This window comes from Pelophylax lessonae, assembly GCF_965119305.1.
Source record: "Pelophylax lessonae genome assembly, chromosome: 2".
Classification (NCBI taxonomy): Eukaryota; Metazoa; Chordata; class Amphibia; order Anura; family Ranidae; genus Pelophylax; species Pelophylax lessonae.
The window spans coordinates 369828035-369849209 of record NC_138769.1 but is presented as its reverse complement, the minus strand read 5'-3'; the positions used below and the strand labels follow the sequence as shown (position 1 = coordinate 369849209).

At 42.4% G+C, this 21175-nt stretch overlaps 2 protein-coding genes across 2 annotated transcripts in view; both read left to right on the top strand.

Moving 5' to 3' along the window:
* Positions 1 to 4169, top strand: part of CCDC28B (coiled-coil domain containing 28B) — a 56208-nt gene extending 52039 nt beyond the window's left edge. Inside the window, exon 6 of the mRNA XM_082245159.1 lies at positions 3768 to 4169. Coding sequence (XP_082101285.1) covers positions 3768 to 3843 — 76 coding nt within the window. The 3' untranslated portion in view covers positions 3844 to 4169. The remainder of the gene's footprint in view (positions 1 to 3767) is intronic.
* The window catches only part of PTP4A2 (protein tyrosine phosphatase 4A2), a 326374-nt gene that overhangs the window by 67758 nt on the left and 237441 nt on the right, over positions 1 to 21175 (top strand). The gene's annotated exons all lie outside the window — the stretch shown is intronic.

Here is a 21175-nt window from a genome sequence, read left to right as displayed (position 1 = left end):
AAACACACACAGAAGCTGCTTCATCTCGGCACCTGGCACATTCCAGGAGTGTGCAGCACATTCAACAGTGTTAAGTTTGTGAAAAGAAGGTAATTTCTAAAATTCTTTATTGCACAAGAGACATAGTGGGGTTTATTTAGTGAAGGCAAATAGGCTGTGCACTTTGTAGGTGCAGTTGCACTTATTTTTTTGCAAAAAATAAAAAAATACCCAATCAGGTGCAAGGAAAGTAAAAAACAGCATTTTTGCTTACACGTGGCTGGATGATGGAAATCCGCAGAGCTTTACCACATTTACTTAGCTCTGGCGAAAATGAGTGCAACTGAGCTTGCAAAGTGTGCAGTCTTTTTGTCTGTAGTAAATCCAACCCTGTATGTTTCTTACGCGTTTAAAAAAATGACCACTTGCAAATTTTTATATTTTTGAACTGAAGTTTCACTTTAATCTGTGCAACATATTAAAAAAAAAATAGGTATGATATGTTTAGAAAATAATACAAATATTTTACAAATTCAAGCATCATTATCATAATCCAGAATTCTATATTTGCCATAATTCCCTTTGTAATATCTAGTAGTATCTACAAAATATTGCTGGATAAGCTTCACTTTTGCTGAAATATGGTAAAATGAGAGTGGAAAATACTCAGACCAGTTTATAAATAAACAAAAAACTGTCAGAATCGTTTTTTTGTTTTAAATCAGAACAATTGAATTGTCCATTTGCACCCTTTGTAACTGTTACTGATGATTTTTTTTATTATTAAATAGCAGTCTAGTACACTGCCCTGTTAGAAAAGGGTAAAAGTTCCAGAACCCATACAGTACCAGTGGTCTCCAAACTGTGGCCCGGATTTTGCCCTTTGCTTGCATTTATCCGGGCCTTAAGGCACTATTCCTGCCACTGATACAAGGCACTATTACCTCACTGACACCAACAGTGGGGCACTATTCTTCCCACTGACACCAACAGTGGGGCACCACTCTTCCCAGTGACACCAACAATGGGGCACTCCTCCTCCCACTAACACCATCAATAAGGCACTATTCCCCCCATTGACACCAATAATGGGGCAATACTCCTCCCACTGACACCAACAATGGGGAACTTTTCTTCCCACTTAAACAATAGGGCACCATTCCTCCCATTGACACTATTCCTCCCACAGATGCCAGTTGTAGGGCATTATTCCTTACTCTGATACCAACAATAGAGCACTATTCCTCCCACTGATACCAATGATGGAGTAATGTTTACTCCCAGGGTGCTACTCACACTGGGCACAGTCAGCCTCCCTCAAAGTCTGAAGGGCCGTAAACTGGCCCTTTGTTTAGAAAGTTTGAAGACCCCTGCAGTATACATGCAGACATGGCACAGTTGGAGAAAACCTCCCTGTCTATATACACTTTAATCTAGATCCCCTCATTTTATTTATTGACAGATCAGCTTCCTGTTTTTCTAATGCTGATGCACTGTATGTAAATAAATGATGACAATGCTAAACAGGTTTTTTAATGTAAGGTAAGCTAGCCTGCTTAATACCCCTATTTTTAATAATAGGTGTATTTCTGCTAGCTTGTAGGCCACAATAGTATTTTTGCAGCATATACTGTCACTGTTAATGTTTAAGATTAGTACTTTAAAGTAAAGCCATACAATTAGAAAACCTAAATTAACTGCTTGCCGACCGCCGCAAGTAGATTTACTGCGGCGGTCAGCCCCTGCCAGGCAGAGTGACGTTAATTAACGTCACTAGCCTGGGAGGGTCTGGGGAGCGAGCGCGCGCCCGCGGAGGCGCGCTCCCGCTCCCGCGCGGTCACGCACCCCCCCGCGCGTGTGACCAGCGGACCCGATGTCCGCCGGCCACTCGGCGATCGTCGGGGGAAGAGGGAGAATGTCAGGCAGCTTGTGTAAACAAGCTGCCTGTCATTCTCCTCGCTGTAAAGACACTGATTACACGGATCTAGTATGTAGATCCGTTGATCAGTGTCCTTACAGCTAGAGCCACAGCCAATCACAGTAAGAATCACGCCCCTAGGGACACACACAGCCCCTCCCTCCCAAATAAAGTTAACCCCTTCACTGCCAGTGTATTTTTACAGTAACAGTGCATATGTATAGCACTGATTACTGTAGAAATGTCACTGGTAACCCCAAAAGTGTCAAAAATGTCAGTCAAGGGTCCGATCTGTCCGCCGCAATGTCGCAGTCCCGCAAAAAAATCGCAGATCGCCGCCATTACGCGTTAAAAAAAAAAACAACAAAAATGACAAAAATCTTTCCCTTTGTTAGTAAACGCGATAACTTTTGCGCAAACCAATCAAAATACGCTTTTTGCGATTTTTTTTACCAAACATAGGTAGCATAAAACAAATTGGCCAAAAATGTTAAAAAATTTTGATTTTTACATTTTTTTTTTGGGGAATTTCATATAAAAAAATGTGAAAAATATTGCTATTTTTGCAAAATTGTCGCTCTTTTTTTGTTTATAGCGCGTGATCAAAAAATCGCACAGGTGATCAAATACCACCAAAAGAAAGCTGTGTTTGTGGGAAAAAAAGGACGTCAAATTCGTTTAGGTACAGCGTCGCACGACCGCGCAATTGTCCGTTAAAGTCACGCAGTGCCGAATCGCAAAATACCCCCTGGTCTTTTAGCAGGAAAATCCTCCGGGGCTTAAGTGGTTAATGTCAAACCACACCGCTGCTTGGCAAACAAAAATAATTGCTGTGTTCATCCAGCATCAGCCTCATCACAGCGTTGACTGCCTCCTACGCTTCTTCTCCTACCTTGTATTATAATGCCCAGCTGTGTGTGTGCAAACTGCAGACAAGTAGGTGGGATCTGTCTCATAGAAAATATTGCCTACCCTGAGGTTATACCCACTTGTCTGGTGTTTGCAGACACATTGAGGTCCCATGGCAGCAACTGTGTGGGAGGTTGTCAACAATGTGCACAAGTTGCAGAGTGTAAAAAGTACCTTTCCATAGAAGACAAGCATTTATTTTCAGTTTGCAAAGCAGCCTATAGCTGCCTGATGCTGATTTTGTGCTTTTGGTTGACTGCACAGTTATTCTTTAAGGGTCATATCAAACCAAAAGTAATATTTTTTGGATGAGGTGCAATGGAATGATCTCCTGGCTTCTTCTATATCTTGGGGACTGCAAGCAGTGTGTTCTCCTTGCTTGCTCCTAATCACTTATCTGCCCACTTTGGAATTCCCACTCTTTCTTTTGAATTTTCCATAAAATAAAGCAAATAATTCAGACAGGGAGAATTGTTTTTCCTTGCAAAACCTCAGAACTTAAGCATAGAGGGTTTTCCTGGTGGATTCTCCAAAAGGCAATATCATCCTTAGATGGACTGACCCTTTAATGTGTCTTTGTACCTTTAAACATCACCTTAGGCCGTATTTCCACTTTTATAGTGTTTAAAATACTACCTAAACTTCACAGAGAGTGCTAGGTAAATTTTCTAACAATATTTCCAATGGTACATTGTCCTTCTACATGTTTTTTGTGTGTTTCAGTTATGTAATCCAAAAAAAAAAAACTGACATGATGCCACTACATTTTCATTCTAGAGCTCTGGTCACGTGACAAGGAACTGACTTTTATTATATGCATGCAAATGGCTTGGTAAAGCACAACACTTGAAAAAGACAAGAAAACACATGTAAAATGCATTTTTTTTCATAAACGCTTGAGTGTAATTGGGCCCTTGTTATGTTTTTAATTATGCAACAGTTTCCTTAACAACTGGCTAAGACAAAAGCTAAATTTGGCAGAAAACCAGGATACACCTCCTTCTCCTGCTGAAGAGGGAACAGACAGTTTACAATAGGGACGGGTGGAAAAAAGCCTAAACCAAGGCGTGTGTTGGACAAATGAAACTCACAAATAACGGAAAGCTGAAAGTCGGAACTACTAGTGATACAAGAAAGCAGCAATGGATGCTACTGGACTGGACAAAATCTGCTTTAGAGATAGTGACATTGTGTACTATAAGCACAAACAGTAACTGTTATAGGTAATCTTAAAAGAGTTGTTTGGTATGCATTAAAAATCCCTACAATTTTGTAAAGAAAAAAAAAAAAAGAATGTGAACTCAGGTAAACAAGAAACTCAAAACATGAAATGTTGCAAAGCAAATTTAAAATGCATGTATTTATTAGTTTATAATAAAACAATTTACCATATAAAAGCCCAGTGTGTTATAAAAATTATTAAAAGTACATCTATACTTAGGGAAGTATGAAGGCTGCCAATACTCGACTATCCTTGTGAAAATACTAACTTACTGACTGTCATGTTGATCCGGATGTTTTAATCCTGTAATGATACAAAGATCAGAGAATTAAATTCCATAACACATCCCATAAACAGTCAGCAACCTTTACGCAGGCTATTTCCTCTACAGAAAGGCAGTGTAAAATCACATTAAAAATCAACAAACGCGATTAAGGGTGACGTATTTTAATTTGGGTAGGGAATGGTTTTTGTAGCACATTATGGCAATCAATGGTATGTAAGATTTTTCTCTTTGCACTTTGAATAAATCCTTGTTTTACTAACCGTTAGGTCTAAGTATTTGCCTAAATAACCACTTGGTTGCTCTAGAGGAGCTCTATTCCCCTTCTGGAATACACCCTTTTCTTTTTTTTCTGCACAAACCTAGCACAAATGTTTGGGAAAAAATTCCAAATTGTGATTTTTAGAGAACACATACACAACATGAGCTACAAATTTTCCATTAATAATAAAAGATTAGACTATGTTAAGTCATTTTGTACCAAATAAATCTATGCTCAATCGTAGTGATCGACTGATATCGTTTTTGTTTACCGCCGAAACCGATATTTTGGTCATCGGGTATCGGCATTGGCTGATATCTGCTGATATTTTCGGACATTAAATTTTTTTTTTTTTTAATGTCTACAGGTACTGTGGTGGAGAGATCTGGGGGTCTAAAAGACCCCAAACCCCTCCTCTGCACTTAAGCATTCAAAACGCCAAGTTTGGCTGTTTTGAATGCTGTAAGTTTTTTAAATTTGGCGCCGCCAGTACCCAGAAGTGATGTCATATGACATCACTTCCGGGTACGCGGCGGCGCCAAATTCAAAGAAATGGAGACCTGGGTCAGACGGTGGCAGTGAAGGTAGGATTCCCAGGTCTCCCAGTGGGACGGGAGAATCGGGCGTGCCGCGTAAGGTGGCGGGGGGGGGCACGTCCCCTCCCACTCCCTGGAATGGACATGGACCTTGGCTATGGACACCGGTACCGGGGTGATGCCTCTAGCTGCAGGCATCACCCCGGTACAAGCACTTTCCCTGAAATATCGGCAATATCGGTAAATAAAAAGCCAATTCTGATATATCAGGGAAAGTCCATATTGGCCCTCGATATATCGGCTTTGCCGATAATCGCTCGATCTCTACTCAATGGCAAAAAATATGATAGTTAAATTGTAAGTAAGGGGCACAATAAATAATTTTGCAACTCATCATTTTGGAGCTAGGACTTATTTACACATATGTAGATTGCATGGATTTTCAGTGAGCTCCAAACACGTGCTCTTGGGCCAGAAAACATACCTGCCTCATTTTATTTAGTGCACCATACTTAACATAGGGGGGCCCAGCACAGTTAACTCAACACTCCCCAAACGGCTGCTCACCAGGCTGATACCACCTGGATTTGACACCTCTGAACCTGAAAGCACTCTGGGCTGAGCAGGTTTATTCAGCCTAGGGGAAATTGGTAAGGTTCTCTGATCACCTGTTTCATCCTGCAGCCCTGGGCTTCCAGAGCAACAAGGTAAGCCGGGAACACAAGGTGGCATTTGGGAGCTGGAGTAGGCTGTGCGGTACATTTTTGTCTATTTGCAAAAGAGGTAGTGCACATCTACTTTAACCTTTGCAGGATATATCTATAAAAGGTGCGTATCAACAAGTCAATAAGCACAAGCAGCGCTATTGGTTAAAACAATAAAATAGCAAATGACTTAAAATTGACATACAGTCATCTGTCTGTCAGATGTATCAATCAATACACAAAAAAGTTTAAAATTATATTAGGAGCATCAGAGTCTAAAGTAAATGAGTCCATCACCAGCAAGGCTTCATGTGGGGTCATGGAAGGGCATAAGCTTCCAATCCAAAACACGGCTGTTAGATGTATATACCTCCACCACACCACGTGCAAACACCCCAGGTATATACTCTTACCAGATGTCTCTGTTAATAACGCCTGTAGTATATGGCACTCTCATCCGGACTTTCCCAGTGCTCCAATCACTGTAAGGTCTGCTCACGACTGCAATGTCCTCAAATGTGCAGTGCATAGGAGGGAGTAATAATGCACATAGGGCAATATTGTTTGGTAAAAAAATGTGCACCTTTATTAAAAATTCCCCCCTCTCCCATTACACTTACATCCAACAAGAAAAAATACAGCGTATGCAGGTATAGTGTAGGCGCTACGGTCTCTGCCGGCCGCTTACCGGTCTCCCGTTCCGCTTACCAGCGTTCCGGAAGTTCCCGATCCTCGTGGCTGAGCAGCGTCCCATTGCCTGGGTGACCGCGCAAGTCACCGCCCTAAAGGGTTTTAAGTTCTTCTTAGTGCTCGGTCCTTTATCCTTTGCAGGATATAATTGTGTCTAAAACCACACTGTAATTAAATCCAATGAAAATAACTTTTTTTTTTTAATATTAGTATTTAATAGCCTTTCCCTTCTGGCATTAAGAAGCTGTGCAGAGACTAGTTAAAGGTCAGCTTGTTCTTAGATCAATGTTCATAATTGGACTAATGGGTGCTCAGGGCACCACATCCCTTATTTCAATAGAGAATCAAATGATTATTGTATAGTGCCTTGAAAAAGTATTCATACCCCTTGAAATTTTCCACATTTTGTCATGTTACAACCAAAAACGTAAATGTTATTTATTGGGATTTTATGTGATAGACCAACACAAATTGGCACATAACTGTGAAGTAGAAGGAAAATTCGAAATGGTTTTCAACATTTTTTTACAAATAAATATGTGTAAAGTGTGGCGTGCGTTTGTATTCAGCCCCCCTGAGTCCATACTTCGTAGAACCACCTTTCGCTGCAATTACAGCTGCAATTCTTTTTGGGTATGTCTCTACCAGCTTTGCACATCTAGAGAGTGACATTTTTGCCCATTCTTTTTTGCAAAATAGCTCAAGCTCTGTCACATTGGATGGAGAGCGTCTGTGAACAGCAATTTTCAAGTCTTCCCACAGTCTCAATTGGAATTAGGTCTGGACTTTAACTGGGCCATTCTAACACATCAATTTGATCATTCCACTGTAGCTCTGGCTGTATGTTTAGGGTCGTTGTCCTGCTGGAAGGTGAATCTCCGCCCCACTCTTAAGTCTTTTGCAGACTCTAACAGGTTTTCTTATAAGTTTGCCTTATTATATTTGGCTCCATCCATCTTCCCATCAACTCTGACCAGCTACCCTGTCCCTGCTGAAGAAAAGCATCCCTACAACATAATGCTGCCACCACCATGTTTCACGGTGGGGGTGGTGTGTTCAGGGTGCTGTGCAGTGTTAGTTTTCTGCCACACATAGCGTTTTGCTTTTAGGCCAAAAAGTTAAATTTTGCTCTCATCTTACCAGAGCACCTTCTTCCATGTTTGCTGTGTCCCCCATGTGGCCCGGCCTGTCAGTTAAGGTGGACCACCATGTCTTGGTAGGTTTTCAGTTGTGCCATACTTTCCATTTTCGGATGATGGATTGAACAGTGCTCCGTGAGATGTTCAAAGCTTGGGATTTTTTTTTTAAATAAACTAACCCTGCTTTAAACTTCTCCACAACTTTATCCCTGACCTGTCTGGTGTGTTCTTTGGCCTTCGTGATGCTGTTTGTTCACTAAGGTTCTCTAACAAACCTCTGAGGTCTTCACAGAACAGATGTATTTATACTAAGATTACATTACACACTCTATTGGACTCTATTTACTAATTAGGTGATTTCTAAAGGAAATTGATTGCCCTAGATTTTGGTTAGGAGTATTAAAATAAAGAGGGAGGAATACAAATGCACACCACTTTTCAGATATTTGTAAAAAAAATTTAAAACCATTTATCATTTTCCTTCCACTTCACAATTATGTGCCACTTTGTGTTGGTCTATCACATAAAATCCCAATAAAATACATTTATGTTTTTGGTTGTGACATGACAAATTGTGGAAAATTTGAAGGGGTATGAATACTTTTTCAAGGCACTGTATATGGGACTTTATCAGTGCCTAGAAACTAAAGAGCAACAACATTTCATGTGAATAAAATAATGGTACTTTACTGTAAAAATATATATTAAAACAAGAAGGAGTTCATATGTATTAAGATTTCATCAATTGCAGTGAACCTCCATGTCTAGATGGCTTTTTAATCGCCCTAATGCCTGAACATTACTTGTAACCTGTGCAACATTTACACGTGTAAGATTTCAGGAATACAGGTTATGCAGTGACTATTCTTGGTTTAGAATGCTGTATCTCATTGCAGACCGTTAAGTGAAGTAGAGATTGCAAACTTTAATGGGTTTCACGCATGACTTCTTCAGGAAGCCTGAGGTAATATCATGTACACAAAAGCCACATATAATGTGAGTATCACAGATCAAAAGTTAAAACCCTCCTTGGTGGGGAACTACAAAGGAAGACACAAGAAGAACAAGGTTGTTGCCAATAGATTGGATTACTGTCCCATCCCTAAATGGTATATACATTATCAAAGGTCCGCTCAAGTGGACTGCTCTGTAATTCTAATACTCTGTAACCTCCTTTCAGAGATTATATAAATGCAGATCTGGGTGTAAATGTATAGCAAACTGCCTTCAGGAACAACAGCTTAAAAGGAGTTGTAAAGACAGGAAGGTTTTTTATCTTAATGCATTCAATGCATTAGGATAAAAAGCCTTCTGTATGTAGCAGCCCCCCCCCCGGCACCCCCTAATACTTACCTGTGCCCCTCTCTGTCCATGAGTCCCTCGGCCGTCAGGGGCTCTCCCTCCTGATTGGCTGAGATACAGCCGCGGTGCTATTGGCTCCCTTGGCTCTCAATCAAAGTCAGTGAACCAATCAGGAGAGAGAGAGTGGCGGGGGCCGAACGGCAGCTCCGTGTCTGAATAGACACATGGAGCTGCAGCTCCCCCTCAGGTGCCCCAGGCTGCCCTGTGCAAAACCAAATGCACAGAGTGGCGGGGCCAAACGACAGCTCCGTGTCTGAATAGACACACGGAGCTGCAGCTCAGCTCAGGTGTCCCCATAGGAAGCTGCTTGCTGTGGGGGCACTCGATAGGAGGGAGAGGACAGGAGCAGCAAGGAGGGACCCAAGAAGAGGCAGGCTGCTTTGTGCAAAACCAACTGCTGAGTGGAGGTAAGTATAACATGTTTGTTTTTTTTTTTTGTTTTTTTTAAAACTAGACTTTACAGTTACCTTAAGACCCCGTTCACACTGGGGCAATCCGACTTGCCGGGGCGACCTCACAGGTCGCGGCGCGCAGCTCGCACCGCGACCTCGGAGCAGCCGGCACGGACTTCATAACATTGAAGTCAATGCAGGTCGCTCCAGGTCACCCCAAAGAAGCTCCGGACCCTTTTTCTAAGTCGGAGCGACTTGTGTCGCTCTTATTAGAACGGGTCCACAGCTTCTCTATGGCAGGCGACCTACGGCGACCTGTCAGGCGACCAGGTCGCCCCAGTGTGAACGGGGTCTTAATGATTCCCACAAACCTCATCCTTGGGACTATGCCATCTAACTCTACCTCCCAGACAACACTTGGGGCTCTAAGTATAAAAAGGTCATTAAACAAATGCGACAGACATCCACATAGCTCCAATGAAACTTGCTGGATTTTGTTAAATAACTATTTCATTATTATAAGTTCCATCTAGTGGCCAAAATTCAGTTTTTTTCCTGATTGAGGAATAAGGAATTTAAAAACAAATACTGCATTATGGCTACTAGGTATGAGTATCCAACACACTCCTCAACTTGCTTTGATAAAGGCCAATATACAAAGCTCATTTTATTTTTTGTATCCCCACCACCCCATGTAATAATATGCCATTTAACAAAATCACACATTGGGATCAAAAAAGGAAAAAAATACTTCTGAGGCTTCTTCTTCTAGTTGGGTGTTCCAGAAGCACTTCTCATTGGTCAGCACAGACATGTGGTTGTACTCACCTATAGGTGTTTGCCATTGCGACTCGCGAGCATTGTGATGGATGCTAACTGCAGGGCTATGCATTGCCATGTACAATGTACATACCGCTACACAGAGAGCACAGGGCAATAAAGGCAAAAAAATGTGAAAAATATTGTTATCTTTTCAAAATTGTCACTCTTTTTTGTTTATAGCGCAAAAAGTAAAAATTGCAGAGGTGATCAAATACCATCAAAAGAAAGCTCTGTTTGTGGGAAAAAAGGACATTTCATTTGGGTACAGCGTCGCACGACCGCGCAATTGTCCGTTACAGTCACGCAGTGCTGAATTGCAAAAATAGGGCCTGGTCTTTGAGGAGCCAAATCCTCCAGGGTTAAGTGGTTAAACATGAAATAAACGGTTTTTATGAGTTTTGTGTGTTTTTTAAATGTTACACAAGTTGGCAAACAAAATTAATAAAAAGGAAAGCTTATTAATGCTTAAAAAAATACATAAAAAAATCAGAAACAAAAAAAATAGTTACCTGCAGGAATGGCCTAATCAAGTTTATTAGGGTTACAAAATTGTTAAAACACGGTTTGATTATTTTTTCTTTAACTTGCAAAGGATATAATATACCCATTAAAAATTTCCCCTTTGACCTACTCTTAATTGGCCAGAGTAGTTAAAATGTAACAATGCAAATAAAAGGATAAAATCAGCGCAAACACTCTAAAATCGGTGAACCATAAACAAGATAATAAATATCAATCTTCACAGATGTGCTGAATGTGCCAAAGTGAACATAAATAAATATATATAAAATGCAAAAAATTCGTAATCTCACGGAAATAGCTAAAAAAAGATGATGGTGAGTAATAATACGAATAAATAGTAAAACTGACTGAATAATCAATAAATATATAAAAATTCTTCAAATGGTGAAGGCAAAGTGACACGTGCAGAAATGTGGATAAGCAAGAATAATAACTTAATAACGTGTTCAAGTGATCTATAAGGTGATCAGAATTAGCTGAATATACAATAAAGTGAATATCCCGTGCTGAAATGATCTAAAACTATCAAAAAATAGATGAATTGATGTAAAATGAATTAATGTGCAGAAATGAGCAATTGCACAAGTTCTATAGAAGAAGAACTGATCAAAGGCTCCAACTGAAACAATTGTTGTAAAAAAGAAGAAGAAATATTAAATATTAGTAATATGCCCTATGAAGAGTAAACTACTGTTGCTCTTCAAAGTGCGGTGAAACAGTGACTTATCCAATAATAACCAAAGTGGTATCCATGAAAGCAGGTATAGATAAAGAAAAAGTGAAAAAATAAAAAATATTCTTAAAAAAAGAGAACAATGCCCTATAAAGGGCCAACCACTGTCAACTCTTCAATATTATGAAAAAATCAATAGAAATGCAAAAAATTATGAAAACAAAAATGTGATAGTGACCAATATAACAAGGTGAAAATAAAATCCAATCAGTGCTACAAATAAAAAGGAAATCAAGTTCGTATCAGGTGAAACAATAAACGGTGTCCGGTGATCCCAGTGCGAGCTTTAGTGAGCTAGGGTTCCACAGAATAGGAGTAATGGCCGCTCACCTCCATTAACACTTATATGAGCGTTTCAGGTGTCTTATGTCAACCTGTAGACCTTTAAGGGGATGTCTCCTTAGACAATATCTTCAAGGTATGGATCTGGTGTATAGATCAGGATCTTCTAGGTTGGCCTCAAGAACCAGTACTTGCTACAAGGCTCGTTTTAGGGCACTCATTTAGCAGGAAACAAGATGGAAAGAGGATCTCATAGTGTAGTATGTTCAACAAATATTTTAATAGGCAGGTTAAAGGTTACACTTACAATTGTTAGCCAAAAGACATCTGAAAGACTCTCAGACCATGAGAAACAAATTTATCTGGTCTGCTGAAACAAAGATTGAACTCTTTGGTCTGAATGGCAAACGTCATGTCTGGAGGAAACCAAGCACCGTTCATCACCTGGTCAATACCATCCCTACAATGAAGCATGGTGGTGGCAGCATCATGCTGTGGGGATATTTTTCAGCGGCAGGAACTGGGAGACTAGTCAGTTTCAAGGGTAAGATTAATGCAGCATTGTAGAGAGACATCCTTGATGAAAACCTGCTCCAGAATGCTCTGGACCTCAGACTGGGGCGAAGGATTATCTTCCAACAGAACAACAATCCTAAGCACACAGCCAAGATAACAAAGTAGTAGCTAGGGGACAACTATCTAAAGGTCCTTGAGTGGCCCAGACTTGAACCCTATTGAACATCTCTGGAGAGATCTGAAAGTGGACCAACACCAGCAGATTACATGGCTCCCCAAATCATCATGGGCTGTGGAAAATTTTGCATTCAATTTGGAAATCAAGGCCCCAGAGCCTGAGGAAGAGAGGAAAGGCACAGAATCCAAGTTGCATGTGCTGTGGAAGTGTGAAGTTTCCACAGTCAGTAATGATTTGGGAAGCCGTGTCATCTGCTGGTGTTGGTCCACTGTGTTTTATCAAGTCCAAAGTCAGTGCAGCCCTCTATCAGGAAATTCTAGAGCACTTCATGTTTCCCTCTGCTGACCAGCTTTATGGAGATGCTGATTTAATTTTTCAGCAGGACTTAGCACCTGCCTACACTGCCAAAAGTACCAATACCTGGTTTAATGGTATCACTGTGCTTGATTGGCCAGCAAACTCGCCTGACCTAAACCCAATAGAGAATCTGAGGGGTATTATCAAGAGCAAGATGAGAGACACCAGACCCAACAATGCAGATGAGCTGAAAGCCACTATAAATGCAACCTGGGCTTCCATAACACCTCAGAAGTGCCACAGGCTGATCGCCTCCATGTCACATTGCATTGATGCAGTAATTCATGCAAAAGGAGCCTGACCAAGTATTGAGGGCATAGCACTCTACATGGACATACTTTTCAGTAAGCCAACATTTCTGTATTAAAAATATTATGTAATATTCTGATTTTCTGAGATACTGAATTTTGGGTTTTCACTAGCTGCAAGTCATAATCATCAAAATGAAAATAAAGAAATGCTTGAATTATATCACTCTGTGTTTAACGCATCTATATAAAATATATGAGTTTCACTTTTTTAATTAAATTACTAAAATAAACTTTTTGATGATATTCTAATTTTATAGATGCACCTGTACAGCAGCATACCAATCATTAGATGATGTTTTCTGTGTGCCCTTGAAGAGACCTGCAGTTTTATAGTACAGAAAATGCAGTTTACTGCACAAGTGTGAACAAGGTCTAAAAATTCCATGCAAGTCAAATCTACACATTTATTTCCATCAGTTTTTATGCACATATGGTGTGAATGATGCCTGAATGTTCGTTCAGCATGTTATCTTATGCCCCATACACACGTGCAGATTATCTGCAGACTTTTGTCTGCAGATTTACCTTTTCTATGTAGTGCAAGGGCCTGCCGGATTGCATACAAATTGAAAGTGTTTAGGTTTGACCTCATATTATATGGTTTTGGTAAGTCTGCAGACAAAAGTCTGCAGATAATCTGCACGTGTGTATGGGGCATTAGTATTCAGTTGTCCTGTCCTGGCATCTTCAGTGGAATATTGCCCTCTAGTGGTAGATGACAAATTAACTACTATGTCCTGTATAAGCTGTATATTTGTGATAACATGGAAATGTGTACCTAATGCGTGTATCTACATTGTCTCTGTATTGCAAAGGCTATAATATTTGCTTGACTCAGGAATAAATTGAATGGGCGTTATTGTCAAAGCTAATAAATTATTCTCATGGTATTGTGTGAAGTGCATTGAGGGGCTCAGAAAGAAGACTTCAAACAGAAACTGAAACACTCTGAAGGCACATGTAAATCTGTGCTTCTTTTTTCAGTTTCTATTCACCCCTTTCACCTTACTTCCTGTTCAGATACATCCATCCCTGGCTACCCTACACTACATTCATCTCCAAAACCTCTCAGCTTCTCACCCCCCAAGGTAGTGTTGCTACCTTATCCATTTAAAACCGATCACATATTACACAGGTTCTGAGGCTAATTTAATGCATATGATACATTAAGTGAATTTAATTAAAACCTTAATCAGCAACAGAACCTGTGTAATTAATATGTGTTGGGGTTGAAAGGGATGAGGTGGCAACCCTACCCCAAGGGCAGCTATCACCTGGCAGTTACTTACTTATGAAATCCAATCCACTGCCTGCTGTGTCCCAGGGGCTTTGAAGTGTTGCTCCTCTTCCTATTGCCAAGTGATGCTTCCCCTGCTGCCACCATAACAAGATTCACCCTGCTTTTTGCCACCACTGTCCATCCTGGACCCTGCTTTTTGCCACCACTGCAAGATTTGTAGATAGGTCCCGTTACTTGCCTGTTGATGTGGGGGCAATGAGGACATTTGGAAGAGTGCCTGACACCAGGGATGGTTGGGACCATGTGTACTAAGTGTAGGGAAGGGGATGGATGTGTGTACGTGTACTATATATGAATGACACTATGGGGGGAATTTAGAAGAGAGAATCCGAAGCAGCTATGCATAGTAACCAGTACACTTCTAACCTCAGCTTTTTCGGTTACAGTGATTAAGAAAAACAAACAACTTATACATACCTGCTCTGTGCAATGGTATTGCACAGAGTTGCCCCGAACCTCCTCTTCAGGGGTTTCCGACTGGCGATCTTGGCTCCTACTCTTTTGTGTCTGCCCCTATAGAAAGTCGCGGCAGACATGCAGGTTTTATCCTGAGCCAAGCTATGTGCATCTATAGACACACAGTGCAGCTTGGCCCCATCACCTCCTCACTGCATTTGACTAACAGCAGCAGTAGCCAATGGCTCCCACATCTCTTATGAGAAGAGAGGGGGAGAAGAGCTGGATCGAGATGGGACTCAGATAGGTGTTTAGGGGTGGGGAGGCAGGCACAGACACATGAAGATTTTTACCTTAAAGCGGAGTTCCGGGCACAGAAATGATTTTTCAACAAACATACCCCCGGGACAGTCAGGGCTAGTACATTCCACAATGGCTAGCCTCTGATCTGTCCCCTTTTAGAAGAAATACTTACTTATAAAATTTCTTCCACAGCGTTTCCATCTCTCTTGTGGGCAGCTGAAGCCGGCACGGTCCTCTTCTGCATCTTCTTCCGCGTCTTCTTCTCCCAGGAATCAATGCGGCGGCAACGGCCCCGCTCGTCACTTCCGGTGCGGCGCCACATTCCTAAACAGCTTCTGGGCATGCCCAGAAGCTGTTTAGCAGGGGAATGCGGCGTCGCCCGGAAGTGACGAGCGGGGCCGGTGCCGCCGCATTGATTCCTGGGAGCGATGACGTTCAGCTCCCAGGAATCATTGCGAGACAGGAAGTGAAGGCGGAGCCGCGGCGCTGAGGGAGGAAGTACCCTGAGGTGAGTATTTATGATCTTCAATTACAAGGTGAGTTTTAAAAAAAAAAAAAAACCTAACTATCCAATTCCTTTTCAGGTGATGTCGAACTAGCGGACGGGCACAAAAAAAAATATCGATTTTGTGCCCGGAACTCCGCTTTAAAGTGGTTGCATACCTCTGACATTAAACATGAAGAAAGCATATTCCTCTATAGTGTGTACTTGTCTCAATCCAGAAAACTAAGTGTCATTTCTGTCTAATACCTCGTTCCTCTGCTATCAGCATGAATCACTTCTGACAAGTTTTCCTGATGAGAAAATTAATGACAGGGGAGGGACCACCAGCTGAATGACAGCCTCAGCTCTGTTCCTGTGTGATGTGTGTCTTTTTTTCTCCAATTAGCTCTCAGAGCTCTTCTCACTGACCTCTGCAGAGTGTGACTTCAACTTTCTGCCCGCTTTGTTCTGACAGCTCAGACAAGTTTTAAAAATTCTGGAATTTGAACGAATGTAGAGAAGAGAAGACTGCAGATAAACATGTAAAACTTATGTAGGAGGAATTGTTTCATCTCTGTTTATCACCTGAAGGCAGTCACTTATCTGGGTATATGTAAGGGTTTACAACCACTTTAAAGAGGTTGTAAACCTCAGAAAAAAAAATTAAAAAAAGAAAAACCTGAAAGACAAAGGCATAATGAGCTAGTATGCATAGCATACTAGCTCATTATGAAATTCTTCCCTAAGGCTGGCCATACACTATACAATTTTCCTGTTCAACTTTCCTTTAGATTTACCAAAACCATGTAATATAGGGTCAAACCTAAACACTTTCAATTTGTATGCAGTCAGGCAGGCCCTTGCACTACATAGTTTAAGGTAAATCTAAAGGAAATGGAATAAGAAAATTGTATAGTGTATGGCCAGCCTAAGAATGAAGCCCCTGCAGTGCCGCCCGATCACCGTTAACACGGCAGACATGTTCGGCCGTCCTTCCTGGTTCGCGTCCTCCGGCCATCTGATTGGCCGGAGGCGCGATGACATCACTCCCGTCCATGTGCACGGGAGCCGCTGTTCACGGCACAGGGCTCTGAAGGAATGGCATGGGTGCATGCAATGTAAATATCTCCTAAACGGTACATGTTTAGGAGATATTTACAGTACCTATAGGTAAGCCTTAATATAGGCTTACCTATAGGCAAAAATCATTAACGGGGGTTTACAACCTCTTTAATGTCGGGAAAGCAAAAAAAAAAAAAACATTTTTGCCTTTAGAACCACTTTAAGCTTTGGATATATGGCATGAAGCTGATTGATTGCCATGTAAAACTGCTCCAGATTCTATCAGTTCCAGTCTTAGTAAACTCCCCTCACTGTGTGCTGTGTTTTCGCCACTTTCTATTGGTGCTTCACAAATACCACTCCTAGCTGACCTCACTTACTGCTGTCAGCGTATCCCTCCCCAGCCAACTTACTACCTTGCAGAACATCCTTTCCAGGGACAGCTTATTCCCACAGACACTCTGCATCCTTCCCTGCACCCCACACAAACCCTCCAGGCACATTATACCCCTCCCAGTATCCTGCTCACACCACCGATAGTGTTCCTCAGTCATTTAATGCCCCCTTTTGTTGCCTCCATCCCCCCCCCCCACCTGTACACTGTACCCCACTTCAACAAACAGCCCCACATCACAAGGGCCCAGTCACTAAATAAAGTTTAGTGATGTACCAGAATAGTTATTTAACTGCATGCAATATTTCAAGCTGCCTCAAGAAGAGGTTTTCACTTTGCCCTTTCAGCCTCTCCCCCAAGTAAGCCTGTAGCATTGATGCTGCACCCTTATCACCCAACACCTCTATATCACCCTCTAACACCCACCTTTCTCTGTCATTCGGTATCCCACCCCTGGTTAACCTGTAGCACTGGCCACCTTTATGTTACTCATCTGCCATCACCCTGCAATGTCTCCATGTCACCCCCCCCCCCCCAAATCACCCTCTGTCACTGCACCCACCTATCACCCAGTTTCCACCCACACTACAGCCTCATCCAGTAACCATATGTCTCCCTGCAGCCATGCCATTGCATGTCCTATCAATCATCTCCACTGACCTTGTTCTTCTATGGAACCCTGAAGCACAGACACTACACCCCCCCCCCCCCAACAAAAAAATCACTATTCTATCATTTAACTCCCTTCACCCAGTTCCTGATTATCAACCTTTACCACTGTCACCGCACCTGCATGTCACCCTGCTCCCCTCCTGTCACCTTGTAGCAATGATACTCCCCCTCCCATCACCCCTATGTCACCCTGTAGCACTGATACTCCCCCTCCCATCACCCCTATGTCACCCTGTAGCACTGATACTCCCCCTCCCATCACCCCTATATCACCCTGTAGCACTGACACTATAATACCCCCTCCACCTTCCTTGTTTCCCCTAAGCACCCATTCACACCAGAAACTGTGCATTTCCAGCATGTTTTTTCATGCACATTTGCCTGTATTTTATGTGCATTCATATGCAGTTGACATGTGTTTTTTCTATGTGCGTTTTGTTTTTCTTTAGGCTGTTATATGCACTGTTATGCATTTGCATGCATATTTTGCAGTGTGTAAAAATGCATCTTGCTGTCCTTTTCTCAATGCACTGTAATAGAGTGAAGTAAACCCATAGGATAACCGGGATTTTGGACCATCTATACCAGGGGTCTCCAAACTGCAGCCCTTTGCTTGCCTTTATCTAGCCCTCGGGGCACTATTTCTCCCAATGACACCAACAAGGGGACATAATTCCTTCCACTGACACCAACAGTGGGGAACCATTCCTCTCACTGACACCAAAAATGGGGCATTTTTCCTTCCACTGACACCTATGATAGGACACTAATCCTCACTGGCAAAGGGGCATAATTCCCTCCACTAAAATATATAATTAGGCACTATTCCCCCCACAAATACACTTTCTACTTTTTTGGTTAAAAATAACAAACATGTCATACTTACCTCCTCTGTGCAGTTGGTTTTGCACAGAGTGGCCGAGATCCTCCTCTTCTCGGTTCCCTCTTCGGCTCTCCTGGCCCCTCCCTCCTGTTGAGTGGCCCCACAGCAAGCAGCTTGCTATGGGGACACCGGAGCCGAGCCGCAGCTCTATGTGTCCATTCAGACACAGAGCCACCACCTGGCCCCGTCCCCTTTCTCTCCTCATTGGCTCAATTAATTTGATTGACAGCAGCGGGAGCCAATGGTGCCACGCTGCCATGTCAGCCAATGAGGAGGGAGAGTCTTGGGCAGCCGAGACACTCCTGCAACATCACTAAATAGAGATGGGCTCAAGTTAGAGCTGCACGATTAAGCGTTAAAAAAAAAAAAAAAATCGCAATCATGATTCAACCCCTGTCATGATCTTATTCCGCCATTTTCATGATTCATGTAAGTGCAGAGGAGGCCTGTGCTCACAACATTGCTCAGCGCTGCGACATAAAAAGAAACATTGTATAATTTGATTCTTTTAGAATCAAAGGGATGAATTTTGGTCTGTAAATGAGGTCCGTTTAACCACTTAAAAGAGAAGTATGGGGTTTTAATGTTTTCCTCCATTTATATTTACCTAGGTGGTACCGAGAACCGAATGATTGAACACTGCCGATCGCTCAGTTCTGACAGCTCCCCGAGCAGAGAGCTGCTGACTGTCAGTCACAGCTCTTTGCACTGCCCTCTCTTCGCTCACTGGAGCGCTGGGCTGTGGAGGGGCAGGGAGTGGCCAGCTCAGGCTCTCAGCGGCTCGCTAAGAGACTGAGCCGGGTGTCAGTCCAGGAACCTGGCAGATCCGGACTTCCATTGTTGTGATGACGCGGTGCCTGGACTGGTATCCGTGACATCAGCAGAGAGCAGACTTCAGTCCACTCCCTGCTGAAAACGGGTCACAGGAGTGCAAAACAAGCTTTGGCTATACTTCTCCTTTAAAGACTAAGCCTTTTTCTGACACTTAAAAAAGAGCCTTAACGCCTTCATGCCTGCAGTAACTCACAAAAGTGAGTACAACCCTCACATTTTTGTAAATATTTTATCATATCTTTTCATGTGACAACACTGAAGAAATGACACTTTGCTACAATGTAAAGTAGTGAGTGTACAGCTTGTATAACAGTGTAAATTTTCTGTCCCCTCAAAATAACTCAACACACAGCCATTAATGTCTAAACCGCTGGCAACAAAAGTGAGTACACCCCTAAGGAAAAATGTCCAAATTGGGCCCAATTAACCATTTTCCCTCCCCGGTGTCATGTGACTTGTTAGAGTTACAAGGTTTCAGTTGTGAATGGGGAGCAGGTGTGTTAAATCTGGTGTTATCGCTCTCACTCTCTCATACTGGTCACTGGAAGTTTAACATGGCACCTCATGGCAAAGAACTCTCTGAGGATCTGAAAAAAAGAGTTGTTGTTCTACATAAAGATGGCCTAGGCTATAAGAAGATTGCCAAGACCCTGAAACTGAGCTGCAGCATGGTGGCCAAGACCATACAGCAGTTTAACAGGACAGGTTCCACTAAGAACAGACCTCGCCATGGTCGACCAAAGAAGTTGAGTGCATATGCTCTGCGTCATATCCAGAGGTTGTCTTTGGGAAATAGACGTATGAGTGCTGCTAGCATTGCTGCAGAAGGGGTGGGGGGGGTCATCCTGTCAGTGCTCAGACCATACGCCACACACTGCATCAAGTTGGTCTGCATCAATGTCATCCCAGAAGGAAGCCTCTTCTAAAGACGATGCACAAGAAAGCCCGCAAACAGTTTTCTGAAGACAAGCAGACTAAGGACATGGATTACTGGAACCATGTCCTGTGGTCTAATGAGACCAAGATAAACTTATTTGGTTCAGATGGTGTCAAGAGTGTGTGGCGACAACCAGGTGAGGAGTACAAAGACAAGTGTGTCTTGCTTACAGTCAAGCATGGTGGTGGAGGTGTCATGGTCTGGAGCTGTATGAGTGCTGCCAGCACTGGGGAGCTACAGTTCATTGAGGGAACCATGAATGCCAACATGTACTGTGACATACTGAAGCAGAGTATGATCCCCTCTCTTCGGATATTGGGCCGCAGGGCAGTATTCCAATCTTAAACACACCTCCAAGACGACCACTGCCTTGCTAAAGAAGCTGACCAAGCATGTCTCCAGACCTAAACCCTATTGAGCATCTGTGGGGCATCCTCAAAAAGAAGATGGAGGAGCGCAGTGTCTCTAACTTCCACCAGCTCCGTGATGTCATCATGGAGAAGTGGAAAAAGACTCTAATGGCAACCTGTAAAGCTAAGGTAAACCCAATGCCCAAGAGGGTTATGGCAGTGCTGGAAAATAATGGTGGCCACACAAATTTTGACCCTTCGGGCCCAATTTGGACATTTTCACTTAGGGATGCACTTACATTTGTTGCCAGCAGTTTAGACATTAATGTCTGTGTGTTGAGATATTTTGAGGGGACAGCAAATGTACACTGTTATATAAGCTGTGCACTCACTACTTTACATTGTAGCAAAGTGTCATTTCCTCAGTGTTGTCACAAAAAGAA